Below are 15,249 nucleotides of genomic sequence, written 5' to 3'. Positions count from 1 at the left end.
TGAAGAGCACAGCCCTATCACCACTGCACTGGAGCCCACACTCCTTCTTTGCGTTGCCGATCCCATGTTTTAGGAGAGCTCATTGCTCTGCCACCCTGCCCAGAATTAAAGACTCCTCTAGCCTGGGAGTTTGCATGGACTCCCAGAGGACTGACTGTTGTATCTTGATTTTACTTCGTTTCTTCTCTCCAGGCGTAGGACTGTAATCAGGTCCTGACAAAGTTCAGGATTAGCACTTTTGCTGAACACCGAGAACTAATGATATGATATAGTCTCGGGGTGGAAGTTGGGGTGGGGGCTGGAAGAATTAAAGCAATTTATCTAAAGAGAATTTTGTAAAGCTCATCCATCATTAGTCCCTGCAACAACTCAGGAGTGTGACTTGCCCCTCTTTATGCCAGGGGAAAAGGTCTCATTAACTTCTAATTAGGGCTTTTATTGGCACCTGTCTTTTTGGCTGAAAACCAAGTTGGTGTTTGGCATTGCCCCAGGAATAATCATGCATCTAGACCAGTGATTCTCTAATGGCGTGCCCAGGCACACTGGTGCGCCCTAAGAGGTGGCTAGGTGTGCCTCAAATATTATGAAAGTATATTTTAAAAATGAGAAGAAACCCATTTGTACAGGGTAAGCAATAGTTTTCTATAGTTTAAGTTATTTTTATTCATAGTTTAAAATATATTAATATATTTTTAATTTTGTACACGAAGTGCGCCAGAATTTTTTTTTATGTTTCACAGTGCGCCGCGAACCAAAAAAGTTTGAGAACCACTGATCTAGACACACCCCTCTCTGGCCTTACTTCATATCCTCCTTGAGTGTTTTTGCCAGGCTGATAATAAGTTTTGCTTGACTGGATGGAAGAGGAAGAGGAGGGTGTGATTGTGCGTAGAAATTAGCCTATTGTACAAAGATAAAGCCTATAACCATACTTCCCTAAACATGCTGGATCTCGTCTGATTCTTGGAAGCTAAGCAGGGTTGAGCCTGGTTAGTACTTGGATGGGAGACCGCCTGGGAATACCGGGTGCCATAGGCTCAGAGGAAGGCAATGGTAAACCACCTCTGAATACCTCTTACCATGAAAACCCTATGAAGGCATAAAGGTAAAAGCTATATTAATCGCTCCACCTACTTTTGCCTCTGGCTCCATCCCCCATTGGCATGACCTTCCCCTCCCTGCTTGGAAGGTCGCCCAGAGGGAAATGTGGTCCTGGAGTTAAAAAACATTAACAAGCACAACACACACAAGCAAGAGAAAGCTTGCTCATTCCTTGTCTTCCTCTTCCTTGGGTTTGGTCTGTTGGTCGTGCTAAAGTGTGACAGGAAGTTATAATCCCCGCCCCAAGAAAAATAAATGCAGAATAAGTGTGTACTTACTGGGTGATCAGGGGGACCCTTGGCATCTTCTCGGGCACGGGGAAGATCCCATTCTCCCCTACATTGGCAGTGAAGTATACCCCAGACACGCTGGTCACCCGGTTGCCAGGAAATTCACCCAGCACTTTCTCCTTGCCGTTTTGATATGACCAGTGCCAGGCCTGCCCACCAATGAGCAGTCCCCCGCCTCTCTTTACAAATTGCACAAGGTCATTGGCTTGCGTGTCATCATAGGCATCGATGCAGTAGACCCCAAGAGAGTCCCCAAGGCTGGCATCTGGATGCACTTTAACCCCATTGCTGAGGAGCAGCTCAGAGAGCTCATCCAAGCTTCGGTGGATGCCCACTTGCGCTGTCGGGCTTGGCTTGAGCCACTCCACGCTATTTTTAAGGACCTGCAAGAACTGGGGCAGTTTCAGCATTGCTTCATGCGCCGTCACCACCATGCGGCCTTCCCTGTACTGGGATGCGGCTATAAGCACTTGCCCCTTCGTGCTGACGAGCACTGGGAAAGCTTGGTCTCCGGTGAGCAGAAGCTCACAAGGGTTGAAGTCTCCAGTGCCATCAAAGAATTCAACACCTTGCACCAGAGATGCATAAGAACTTCTGGGATCCATTTGGGACATTTAGAGAGCTGGTCTACTGATGGATCTGAAAGAGAGAGAACAACCCCCCCCCAAACACACACAGATTAACTTTGCCATGTTCACCTGCCTCAAGAGTACAAGGTATCAATCTTGTCAGACTTCAGACCCTCAGCAGAAACTGCTTCAGAAGGAGGTGAACTGAGCTGCTTGCCTCAGGCAGCAGGTAAGGAGGAGGAGCAGTAGACCTGCTCCTCTGATGCCTGCCTTTCACTCTCTGAGTTGGCTTTGGTGCTGGGATTTCAATTTATTTATTTATTACATTTGTATACCGCCCCATAGCCGAAGCTCTCTGGGCAGTTTACAACCATTAAAAATATTAAAAACAAATTTAAAAATACATTTTTAAAAAGCAATTTAAAAACACATGCTAAAATACCTGGGAGAAGAGGAAAGTCTTGACCTGGCGCCGAAAAGATAACAGTGTTGGCACCAGGTGCACCTCATCAAGGAGATCATTCCATAATTTGGGAGCCACCACTGAGAAGGTCCTCTCCCTTGTTGCCATCCTCCGAGCTTCCCTCAGAGTAGGCACCTGGAGGAGGGCCTTAGATGTCGTTCCATCAGGTATTGTGGTCCTAAGCCATGTAAGGCTTTATAAGTTAAAACCAGCATTTTGAATCGAGCTCGGAAACATACAGGCAGCCAATGCAAGTGGGCTGGAAAAGTCCCCCCATTCCATCTGCTTGCCTTGCCGCTGGGCAGGAGGAGGGAAGGACTGACTGCAAGGTCTCTGGCTCAGGAGATCCATTGGATGCTGCTTCATTAGGGCAAATGGGGCAGTGCCCCACCAAACTCAGTCAGCTAGCCTCTAACCGCTTGCCTGCCTTCTTCTCACTTACAACCAGTCCAGGAGAATGGCACTACCTGTCAATCTCCTGTGCCACAGTCTCAGTGTTGCCACTGTAGAACATAGCAGAGAAGAGCCTGAAATAAATTAGAATTAGTTGGCTCTGCCTGTCAGTGGCTCTGGCCCCGCCTACTGGAAAGTGAAAGATTAAACTGGACTACATTTGTACTTTGTACTTCTGTACACACAGAAACATTGTTTTTAATAATCTACAAGAATAGTATTGTGGAGAATTTCATATTTTTCTTACTTTTTAACTAAAGACTTTTTTTTTTTTGCTTTGCAGATGAAAAGCTCTTGCCTGCAGTTTATACAGTCACCTTTAAAAGATCAGGAAAAACCTCAAGCGATCTAGTCTACAATAACCATGTATTGCCACATTTCTCCAAGGCGTGGGAAGTTCTATTCCTGAACCTGCCCTTGCTCTTGTCCTAGAACCTGTCCTAGTTGTAGAGAGCCACACTTCACATGTTTGCTGGCTTTGTGGATGGATCCTGAGTGCTGTGAGTGTCTGCGGCTTTTCCTAACATAGGATTATTTTTTTTAAAAAAACCACATAAATATAACAAAATTGCGTCTTTGAAATTGATCAGCCTACCTTTGCTTTACTAACATGAAACTGTCCGGCCTCAGTCACCACAGAGGAAGAAGTGAAGGTGGGGGGACTGGATGGCTGGGCACTGAAAGCTTCTTTCCTTTCTGAAAGGAAAACAGCTGTCTTCTTTGCTTGCTAACATGAAAACCGATCAGCCTCAGTCACAGCAGAGGAGGAGGAAGCGAAGGGAGGGGGGAATGGTGGGCGGGCGCTGAAAGCTCCTTTCCTTTCATTTCCAAAAAGAAAATAGCTATCTTCTTTGCTTGCTAACGTGAAAGCTGATCAGCCTCAGTCACACAGCAGAGGAGGATGAGGTGAAGGGGAGGTTGGGGAAGCCACAATCCTTTCCTAAAACACTGTTGTAAATAACAATTAAAGTATTGTTATTTTGTGGGAGAAAAAGCATAGCTAAGTCTCACTGATTTCAGTTGAATTTACACCGATGTCAATGTGATTAGGATTGCAGCCTCAGATTCCCCCCTTGCATTCCAGTGGGTGCTGACTGCTATTTGCTATCGATATCCTCAGGCTGGGAGTGTTCTGGAACCCTCCCAGAGAGCACTGGGCAGGAGTTACCCATCACTTAGAGATGGATGGCTCTCTCAATTTCAGTTCCTTTAATTTCTCATCTTCAGTTCAGTTCTCAACCTTTCTGTATCCGTTTGTAATTTTTTTAAAGTTCTCGTGAAAGTTCATCAGCATTTTAATGCAACTGTCTCCTGACATACATTTTTGTATGCAGTTTTAGGTCATACATTTTTGTAAGCAATTTCCCCTCATATAAGTTTCCTAGGATAGCTGTGTTTTGCTTCACATGTTGTTTTAGGAAGTGCAAATTACAAAGGTTCACATTAAAATCCTGACCAAACCAAATTTCTTCCCCATCTCTTTCCATCACACTTTAGCCAAAGTCTACAACTGTAATAAAAACCTTTTGAAATACCCCATAAAGCCTGTGAAATCTAAAGTAGAAAACTTGTAAATACTTGATGTCAGACATTGATAACTGTATCCAGTTGAGCTTAACAAGACATTACAGATTCAATCCCTGGCATATCTAGGTGGGGCCAGCAAAGAGCCCCGTTTGAAATTCTGCCACTGCTGTTCAGTATAGAAGATAATGCTAAGCAAGACTGACCAATGGTCTAACTCTGTATAAGACGGCTTCACATGTAAGGATGCGGGTTTACAAGCCAATTAAATAACTTGTCAGGTAAAAATGAATTGATTAACGGCTTACCGTTTTTGAAAAAGTGCTTCTGGCAAATGAGTTATGGTTTCTCAGAGTATCGACTTGCAAACTGATGCTAGACAGTAGGATTTTTATGTTATATATACCACTTGTATGGTGGGTGTTGATGATAATGGGTAGGCGGATTCTTCAGAACTGGTTTGAATGATTGAATGGCTTTCACAGGAATCTGGAATTCAAACCTCAGTGAACTGGTCAGCATACAAGACCATAAAAAAGAGAAAAGGGCAATTTAAAGAGAAGTGACAGACTAAACTGAACTAAATTTGAACTCTGCGTGTTAACCACATGGAACTAGGAGAAAGAAAAGAGAAAGCACATTGTGAAATGTTTTATAGTATTTTTTCTTTCTTTTAACTGAAGACATTCTTTCTTCTTTACAGATGAAAGACGTCTACAGTTTATTCAATCACCTTCAGAACACAGGGAACAACGTGAAGCTGTCTGGTCTTATTATAATCAAGTATTGCCACAATTTTGCCAAGTGGGGTACCGTTCTGTTCCTGAATCTGTCCTTGTTCTTGTAGTCAGAGAGAGAGAGAGAGAGAGAGAGAGAGAGAGAGAGAGAGAGAGAGATGCAGCACAGTCTTAAGCATGTTTGCTCAAAAGAAGTCCCACTGATTTCAGCGGTACTTACTCCCTTGAAAATATGTTTGGGATTGCAGGTTCCATCCCCCACCCCGCATTTCAATGGATATTGATTGCTATTTGCTATGGGGAAATAGGCAAGGCCCTTTACTCACAACAGCAGGTCCCCTTTTAATACTAGGACTTTGCTTGGCCCATGGCATGCCCCCTTCTCTGTTTCACGTACCTGATAAGGAGCAGGCAGGATGACTTCCTTTTAATGCTTCCCTGAACTGTCGGGTGAGCCCAATTGGCACATTTCTTACAGTTGCATTCTCTCTTCAGATCAGCCTATGCCTGGAGTCAGGAATGGTGTTTACTTCCAGAGCCTGGTTGCTTTGGTGTCAGAGTGTCTGGGAAAGGACTTCTGGGAACTCTGGGCAAGTGTCCAACAGCATCTGATAGTTGTATTTTATTTATTTAAGCTGACTGATAGCCCGCCCTTGTGCTGTAGACATGATACTCAGGGTTGCAGACTACAAAAGCCCATTCTTATAAAACATTAGAAAAAGAAGGAAACAAGTTGCAGGAAGCCAGATTTTGACTGGACATCAGAAAAAAGCTCCCTAACTGTTAGAGTGGTACGGCAATAGAACCAATTACCTAGAGAGGTAGTGGGCTCTCCGGCACTGGAGGCATTCAAGATGCAGCTGGACAGCCATTTGTCGGGAATGCTTTGATTTGGATTCCTGCATTGAGCAGGGGGTTGGACTTGATGGCCTTATAGGCCCCTTCCAACTCTACTATTCTATGATTCTAAGAAAGGGGAGCAGGAAACCAGGGCTCATTATGCTTTATGCTATTATGCTGCATTATGCTCATCAGCTTGGCAGCCCATATCACAGCAGAAGGCAAATAGAGAGGCTGGCAATTCCATAATGTGGGTGTGATCATAAAGAAGGTCATAGATTGAGTGAGTTTATTTATACGCTGCCATTCCACAGAAAGCTCTACCAAAGCTGCTTCCAGCCAACATTCAAAATACAAAGCACTGGTGTAGGGGACAATTTAACAATCATAAAATTATTACAAAAGAATAATCTAGATAGAGCTACGGTAGTACAAAGCAAAAAAAAAAGTATAGAAAGCTAATAGAGAGGCTGGGAATTCAGTAATTGTGTCATGATCATGCCGACATTGGAGGCATTCAAGAGGCGGCTGGACAGCCATCTGTCGGGAATGCCTTGATTTGGATTCCTGCATTGAGCATGGGGTTGGACTCGATGGCTTTAGAGGCCCCTTCCAACTCTACTATTCTATGATTCTATGAGAACACCATGGAGAGGCTGGGAATTCCGTAATTGGGTGTGACCACAGAGAACGCCCTCTGTTGTGTCCCAGCCAGCCACTCCTTTCCCACTGAGGGTCAGCGAAGATAGATCATGTGGTGGTACACGCTGATGTCTGAGTTGATGACACACTGATATTAGTATAGGGCTGTATTGCCAAGGGGCAATAAATTACAGGGTTTGTGATTTCGAATCACCGATAAAGACCCAGTGAAGAAAGGGTTACAATACTTTTAATGAAAGCAATTGATGTTTTTAGAACAGTAGACACTAAAGCAATAGAGATAACAACAGCTAATGTGCATACCAATGGTTTCACCCGCCTCCAGTTGCTGGGAGTCCCGGGGCAGCAACAAGCGAGATTCCTGTGATGCAGCCTTTCCAGGTGATAAACCCACAGCCTCTGCATGCACAACAGAGTAGGACTTGGGCTCCTCTGTTCATACCAAATCAAAGCCCCCCCAGACCTGGGTGCAGTTTTGCATCTGGTGAGATGCTTCTCTTCACTTGCATCTCACTCCTCTGCTTTTTTGTTTATTCCTTCTGCTGGGTCCGTGTTATGAATCAGCCTAGCTGGGAATACAGCTGGGATGCCGAGTTGTTGTTGTTGTTGTTTGTTGTTGTTGTTATTGTTATTATCATTATTTATTACATTTGTATACTGCCCCATAGCCAAAGCTCTCTGGGCGGTTTACAACAATTCCAATCTTCCCTATGTCCTTAACACTCACTGTTGGTTTTGCTCATTAGAAGCCCTTCTGACCTCATTTGTGTTTTTATTCTCAGACTTCTGTCAGTGCTTTCTACTATGAGAAAGCCTGCAAAATCAGCTCGCCTGGCTTGACTACAAGGGAGGGGTGTGAGACAGGAGCATGGGACAGGAGATTGGGGCATGCCACACTAAACTTCCTCGGCCCTCACATTGAGATGTCTTGCGGCCAGTTGGCAATACAAGGGCAGGCAGTTAGACTCTAGTTTCAGTGAGAACCTCTTCAGTTTTGCCTGTACAGTACAAATGCATTTTGGACACATTGCAGAAAGGTGAACAAGCAAAGGATGCACTCATCATTTACAGGAGCAGCTGACTCCATGGGGTGGAGCCACAGCAGTAGCAACCCAGCAGCAGTGTTAGTGGTTCTTGCTGAAAGGGGCAAAATGGAGGCTGTGGGGATGCACCTGTGGGAGCACAGAACTTGCCACTGCTTTACCCTCACCCTGTTGTTAAGTGGCAGTGAGCCCGCTGCCAGGAAGCTATTGCTTGCAGGCAGTGGTGACTGGTGGCTGCAATGTCGGTGAGTTAGTGAAGCTGCTCCAGGTTTTAGACCAAACTTTCAAGGAGCTGTCCAAGGTGCTGAAGGTGTTTCAAAGTGTTTCAGCTCCACGGGCAGCTCCTTGAATGTTTGGACCAAACCTGGAGCGAATTCCCTGCCCCACTGACATTGGAGCCACCAGTCTCCATGTGCACTGCTCTTGATCATTTCTTCAAAAAGCAACACAAGATTTCCACATTAAGGGCTCATCCAGACGACTGCAAAATGTGTGACACGCACGCTGTGTGTGTTTATTATTTTTCGGTCGTCCAAATGACGTTGTGCGCTGTTACACATTTTCGCGTGTTAAATCCGCTCCTTGCAATACCGGCAAAAATGCGATTTGCTGTTTGAAATTGGGAATCATCGCTGTGCCACAAAAAAAGTGTTTTTTCCAATGGGAAACAGTGAACAAAAAGGGAAAGTGAGGACTATCAGATGACAAACCGAATATGGAAACCGTGGATTATCCCGCTCCGTTTGGATAAGCCCTAAATTGCACTTTCTCAAGTAAAGGATAAACATCTCTGCTTTCTTCTGGTGATATGTTGCATCATTAATCACAGTACTGCAACCATAATCAATCAAAGGGGCACCTGACTTTTTTGTGTGTGTGTGAGGGGAAGAAATTATCACATATATTCAGAAAATGATTGATATCACATATTAATGAGCCCCTTACAGATTCTTTTTAGGATATCTTAAAGAGGCAGTGCAAGTTGAACATCATAATTTTGTTGGGAGACTTACGAACTACAGCAAAAATGTTGATAGCAGCTGAATGGCACACCAAGATAGGAATGGGAATGGCTTAATAAAACATGGTATGCTGCCATGATGCTGACACTTACTGAAATTAAAAGATTAAGAGAAGAGAAGTGCAACAGCAGAGATCATTCCATTTGTAACTCAAGGGTTAATTCTCTTAGTGTTAAAGTCAACTAGCCAAGAGGGGGATGAGTGGAGGTGTTGCTTAGCAACCAAGCAGAGTTAACATTTGCTGTGATTGCCTGTGTAGTTCTGAGGGAGTTTTTTCTCTGTATGTTTGGTTGTATGTCTCCCTGCTGTGTACAAGACCTGATCTAAGAATGATGAAATCTCTCTGTTCCTTTTTTCTCAAATTATACACTGTTTTTGTTGCGTTTGTTCAGTAAAGTGCTACCAGGACTTTTCTGTATGGACTCTGTCTGTGTTATTTAAGTAACTTTGCTAATACATTTGTCCAGCACTTTGCATCCTCCACGGCTGCCTGTGCTTCCTTATCTGAAAAAAAGTGTCAGGAGGAGTTAATTTCATGGTGTCTTACTTTGGGCTTTTGTTCAAGCTCAGGCACCCAGGAAGGCTGACAATGCAGACTATTGATGGGATTATTTGTAGAATGAAAGGACACTCACAATTATTATTATTATTATTATTATTTATTAATATCCCGCCATCCTTCCAACACTGGAACTCAGCCACCTCAAAAGTAGTAAGTAAGCACATCACAAATCCTGCACCCCACCTATGAGAATTTCATCCACTTCCCCTCCCCTGTTGGATAATTTCTGAATGGATTTTTCTCCCCTCATCGGTTGACGGTGAATGAAATGGGGGGGGGGAGTGCAGGAAAAATTTTAGTACAGCAGAATACACAACCTCCATTCTGAACTGTTATTTTATAAATGCAATAATGATTGTGTTGGTTAGGGTTGATATTGTCCCAAAGTATAAATGACAAAATCGAACCTTCCTTCTCAGGTGCACACTACCATAGCAAAAGCCAGGGGTTTATTTAGGGAAGCTTCATAGCACTAATCTAAATACCTTTTTAAAGTCATATGCTTACAGCCACATCTAGTGTGGACCTTGTGGATTGCACACACACACACACACCGGGCACCCCAACACCCCCATGGGGACACACACAGACACAAGGACTCTCTCTCTCTCTCTCTCTCTCTCACCCACACCCACAGAGACTTACAGTGCAGGCACCCCCAAACACCCACCCACATGAGGCATCCCAATCCCCCCCTCACACAGGGATACACACACACACAAGGCCTCTCTCACAGCACGCACACACACACGCACACACATGGAGATTCACAGCCCAGGCACCCCCAAACACACCCACACCAGGCAGCCCAATCCCCACACACATGCATGGGGAGACTCACAGCCCAGGCACCCCCAAACACGCACGCACACACACAGGAACTCACAAACACTCCCTCAGGCCCTCACAAACCCTACCAGCCTGCCCCTCCGCTGCCCTGCCTCAGCCACTTACCGGCCTTCTGTTTCCCCCCGCCTGGAGCAAAGCCCCTGCCCTGTCTAGACCACATAAGCTGTCTCCTGCCTGTTCCCAGCCTTGGGCCCGGCACAGTCAGCCTTCCTTCCGCCTTCGTAAAGCTCAATTCCCCCCAGCCAGCAACCTGCAAACCTGCTGGAAAAAGAGCCAGCGGCCGGTTATTAGCTCCTCAAATATATTGTGTTTGAAGGGGGAGAAAAGAAACGGAAGTGTGTTTGTCAGCAGCCGGAAATGAAATGACGAGCAGGACAGCTCAAGTGGGCGGCGTAGGGGAGGATCCAAAAAAAAAAAAAAGAGAAGAGAAACGTTTACACACACTGAAGTGGATGCGGTTTTTCAAGGAAAATCCTGTTTTCAACCGCATCGATTAAACCCGGTGTTAAAAGCAAAAGCAGCACAATGCACACGCTTTTGTTAAAGCGTCGAGTAAACGGTCCAAATTTAAAGGACCAGATGCAGATTTTCTTGCCGTGTCTTCTAGCTGTTGCTGCCTCCCCAAGCTAAAACAACCACCTTACTAGCTTCTGCCAGCTGCTTAAGCGAAACTGCCATCTCAATAGTTGCTTCTGCCAGCCTAAGCTAAAGCTAGCTCAAACTTCTGCATGCCAATGGCTATCTACTCCCTCCCTCTGCTGCCTACCTGTGCCTGTCTGCCTGCTGCTGCTCTGCCGGCCCACCTCATTGCCTTTCAATTCAAACCTGCATTTAGGAGATGCATCTTAGGGCCTGCCTGGCAAGGATGACAGAGACAGAGTTGAACTCTTGTAGTTGTTTTCAGTTTAGCAGTACACTCTTACAGGGCTAACTGGTGGTTTGGGGTTCAGAGCCATTGATATAAAAATGAAATAATTCATGTCATTACAAATCATAGAACACAAATTCAGATAACAGTAAAAAACCAACAACATCAATATCAATTATGAAACCACAAAATCAGTGCCAGAAAACAAAACAGGCTCAGGGTTCAACAACAATTTAACCCAAACCACCAAAACCTAGAAAAAGCAAGTAAATGTCCAGAGAACAGTGAACGCCGCCCGTGGTCATCCATGCCTCCAGAAGGAGGGTGTTCCAGAAGTGGAGCATCACGGCAATACTAAAGCCATTCACTTCTTCCTCTGCTCCGCCTCTATACACATCCTGCCTGGCTTGGCACTCACCAATGTCTGCTCGCCCTCAGCTGGGAGATGCAAGATGATAGCTCTCACCCTCACGCCAAGGGCTCGCACCCTTGCCAGGCACCAGCTTTAGGTAGCACCTGGGGAGATGCAAGAAGAAAAAGTCAATTGAGTTGAATTCAGCCAGCTTTTCTTATTTTACTAAGTCTTAAGTCTCAGTGATTTAAATGGAGGGTAAAAGCCTGCTTCTTAGGTAAATACACACACTGCCACACTCCAGCTTCAAACCACTGAGTCACTTTGCATATTTCCATAACACCACCAAGGGCTCGCACCCTTGCCAGGCACCAGCTTTATGTAGCACCTGGGGAGATGGGAGAAGAAAAAGTCAATTGGGTTGAATTCAGCCAGTGTGGTTTTCCTTATAAATGCACAAGGAAAAGCATGAGATGCTGTGGTGCTGGACCAGAAATTGAATTGTACTTGGAATGCTGCTGGTGTCCTCTTCCACATCTGAGGGCATCGGGGTAGTTTAGGGGGTTCAGGACAGGCCATGTGATGCATATTCAGCACTGTCCCGCATTACCTGCCCTCCTACTCTGAGGCAGCTGCCTCACTCTGCCTAATGGTAGGGCCGGCCCTGTGTGTATACAGCCCCTGGGTCAGCTGCATTGTTGTTAACTACAGCATCATCTTGGAGGTGGAAAACTTGAAACCTTCTTATTTGAGCCGCCATCTGTAGCTCTAAGCTTGTGCCTCTCCTGTGTCCTTTTGTTCTGAGCTAGTGGTGGGATTGCCAGAGAGGTCTTTTGACTTCTCTGTGCTGAACAATGGAATCCTCCTCCCCATTTCACGGAGGCTTCACCCCAGTAGTTTATTTGAAGCAGTAGTGCACTGGCAAATTTAGAGGTGTAGGATCCCTTGATGATACTCACAGCCATGCCCCTCCCCTTTTTTTTGTTACTGGGCTGAGAATGAGATCCTTGTTAATGCCTTCTCCCACAGCAACAGATGTCCCTAGGAGCCAATAAGTATGAAAAAGAGTGTTCGCTGCTGAAAAGAGTCTTCTCAGTAGCTGACCCTCCTCCTTTCACTCTGATTGGCTCCAATCAGCAGGAACGGACAAGGAAGCATGTTAGAAGACTCTTCTCAATGGCTAACACACTCTCTTTTCATGTTGATTGGCTCATAGGATGCTGGAGACATAGGGACCCTGCTGGGACCCTGCTCCCAAACATGTAAGGGGTCTAAGACCCCCTGAGACTCTGGATGACTACACCACTGATTTGAAGTTATTTTCATCTCACCAGTTCATTCAAGAGAGTCGACACTGATATGACTAAAGTGTATGGAAACCAAAAACTAAAACTACATTGTCATACGTTTCCTTCCTGTACCAGACTCCTAAATAGATTTGAAAGATAGTTACAGCGGGTGCAGTGTGTGTGCATGGGTGCATCTCATCATATATTCTGGGAAGTGATCGGGTGGGTGCACAATATGTCACTGTCCCACTAATCAGCTGAGCCATTGGAAGAAGGTATGAGGCTCCAGAAAAAGATTAACTTCTTTTCTGAAGTCTTGGCCCCTTTAAGATGGAGGGGTTCTCAGCATTAACAGTCGTTAGATCTTGCTCCCCAAAGTCCATAGCTTGCAGGTCCCTTCAGATATAGAGAACATGACTCATCCTGTGTCTTTTCAGCTTCATCCCCAAGACCAGACTAAGGGCTTATCCAAACGGAGCAGGATAATCCACGGTTTCCATATTCGGTTTGTCATCTGATAGTCCTCACTTTGCCTTTTAGTTCGCTCTTTCCCTATTAAAAAAAATGCTGTTTTGCACCCGCACCCGCAGCAGTAAGACCCCTACATTCTTTTCGCTTTTTCCAAGCTCCGCCTCTAAAACCTCCCCCTATCAACCAATTGGTCAGCAAAAAAACTACGTATGCTTCTCTCCCCCTTTGCAACGAAGCACACTATGGCTGTAAAGGCGTTCTCGCCTCAGAAGGAAAGGCTGCTAGTCGGTTTCACGCCTGCCTTGTTTGTATTTGCGATATTATGCTTAAATGAATGTATGCTTTTCTGCCTTTATTGATATTTAAGGAGATACACACGCTGGCAATTGCACTTATTTCTCCAAAAAAGCAAGGAACCTGTCACCCCCCCTCCTCCCTTTCCTTCCCACAGAGAATGAAATTGACAAAGCTTTCAGGACCAGGCTTGAAACTGACCAGAAGCCCTTTTCTTGTTTGTATTTTCTTGTTTCTATTACACTTAAACTAATGTAGGCTTTTCTGATTTGAAGCAAAAACCCCAGCAAGTAGAATGAAATTGACAAAGCTTTCGGAGGCAGGCTGAAATGACCACCCCCCCTTTCTCGCTTGCTGTGCATTGCAGATCTCACCCAGAGCGGCCACCCAGTTTGCAGGCTGGCAAAAAATAAAATGCATCTGCGCAGTAGTTGCAGACCCCCCCCAACACCTCACTATTGTGATGATTGGTTCAATTTCCCCGGGCTTATTCTCGCACATGCACAAAAGTGCAGATACATGATTGGCTGGAATGAGGAGAAGGGGCAAGGGGAAATGCCCAAGAACTGCCCATCAGCTGTAAAGTCCGCGGTATTGCATCCTAACTCCTGAAGGCACAACGGATGATTCCCGATTTTAAACAGCAAATCGCATTTTTGCCGGTATTACAAGGAGCAGATTTAACCTGCGAAAATGCATAACAGCACGAGACATCATTTGGACAACTAAAAATAATGAACACACATAGTAAGCGTGTCACACATTTTGCAGTCATCTGGATGAGCCCTAAAACACACAAACCTCTCCTTGGCTCCAGGATGGGGGAGGAGGGCCTCTCCCCTGAAGAGAGTTCCCATAGCAACAGGATCTCTCTTGGCCACATTCCTTTGCATATGCAGATTGACCATTCTAAAAGCTCACTAACTCACAGGCTAACTTGGCTAAACTATTAGCTTATGCAAAGGAAACTGGCTACTCTAGCAGGTCTCTCCATCTCTTAAGCTAGAAGGGGTCTCACAGATAGCATCCAAACCCACCCTGCAATCCTATGATGATGATGATGAATTCCTTGGATTCCCTGTCCCACAACCACTTTTGGCTCTGCCTGCAGTTAGCTACCAAGCTGCCCCCGCTAAGGTCCAGGATCCACCAACTGCCACCGTGTCACCCTCTGAAACCAAGGCCAGTATCTGAGCTATTTTTCCATGAACAGGTGAATGTCTGTATCCTTGAATGGTTCCTAGAGTGATGCTGAAGTGAATGACTGTCCCAGGACAAGCAAATTTGTTTTGGATTAGATGGATGTTCAGAATGAGGTGGGATGCCATCCTCTCCATTTCAGGCAGACCAAAAAATATACCTATATTATATTATATTATATTATATTATATTATATTATATTATATTATATTATATTATATTATATTATATTATATTATATTATATTATATTATATTATATTATATTGTATTGTATTGTATTGTATTGTATTGTATTATTATTTAAGTGAAACCACAGCACAGTATTAAATGGCAACACAGCAAAGAGATGTTTATTTTTAAAGATCAACAGCCAAGTAATGAAGTCCAATCACCAGAAGCAAAAACTCTACGCCTGAAATTTCAATCCAAAATGAATTTATGTTGACGTTGGCTGATTTCCATTCAAGTTCATTTGTTCAGTGAACAGGAAACACAATTTTGATCATTTGTTAGTTTCATTTCTGTATACTTAGGGAGATTCCAACTCCATCATTGGAGCTTATTTCCACAGAGTGTGCGTGTGGGGCTAACCTGACAGCTTCAATAAGCCACCACAAGGTTTTAAAGAAAGGACCCAGATTTTTGTTTTGCCCACAG

At 44.8% G+C, this 15,249-nt stretch overlaps 1 protein-coding gene and 1 pseudogene across 7 annotated transcripts in view; one reads left to right on the top strand and one right to left on the bottom strand.

Annotated features, from left to right (window-relative positions):
* The window catches only part of LOC133390144 (TRPM8 channel-associated factor homolog), a 28,427-nt gene extending 22,774 nt beyond the window's left edge, over positions 1-5,653 (bottom strand). Inside the window, exons 1-4 of one of the 7 annotated variants that reach the window (XM_061638106.1) lie at positions 5,535-5,653; positions 4,709-4,911; positions 3,472-3,824; positions 1,380-2,030 (exon numbers count right to left, since the gene is read on the bottom strand). In XM_061638106.1, coding sequence (XP_061494090.1) covers positions 1,380-2,005 — 626 coding nt within the window. In that variant the 5' untranslated portion in view covers positions 2,006-2,030; positions 3,472-3,824; positions 4,709-4,911; positions 5,535-5,653. The other 6 variants (XM_061638107.1, XM_061638112.1, XM_061638108.1 and 3 more) reach the window with 6 other exon arrangements.
* LOC133363496 (5S ribosomal RNA) lies at positions 919-1,038 on the top strand (annotated as a pseudogene).
* Positions 5,654-15,249: the final 9,596 nt, after the last annotated feature.

The sequence above is a fragment of the Rhineura floridana genome, chromosome 8, assembly GCF_030035675.1.
Source record: "Rhineura floridana isolate rRhiFlo1 chromosome 8, rRhiFlo1.hap2, whole genome shotgun sequence".
Classification (NCBI taxonomy): Eukaryota; Metazoa; Chordata; class Lepidosauria; order Squamata; family Rhineuridae; genus Rhineura; species Rhineura floridana.
Note: the sequence above shows the minus strand (reverse complement) of the source record. Positions and strands in the feature narration are given on the sequence as shown.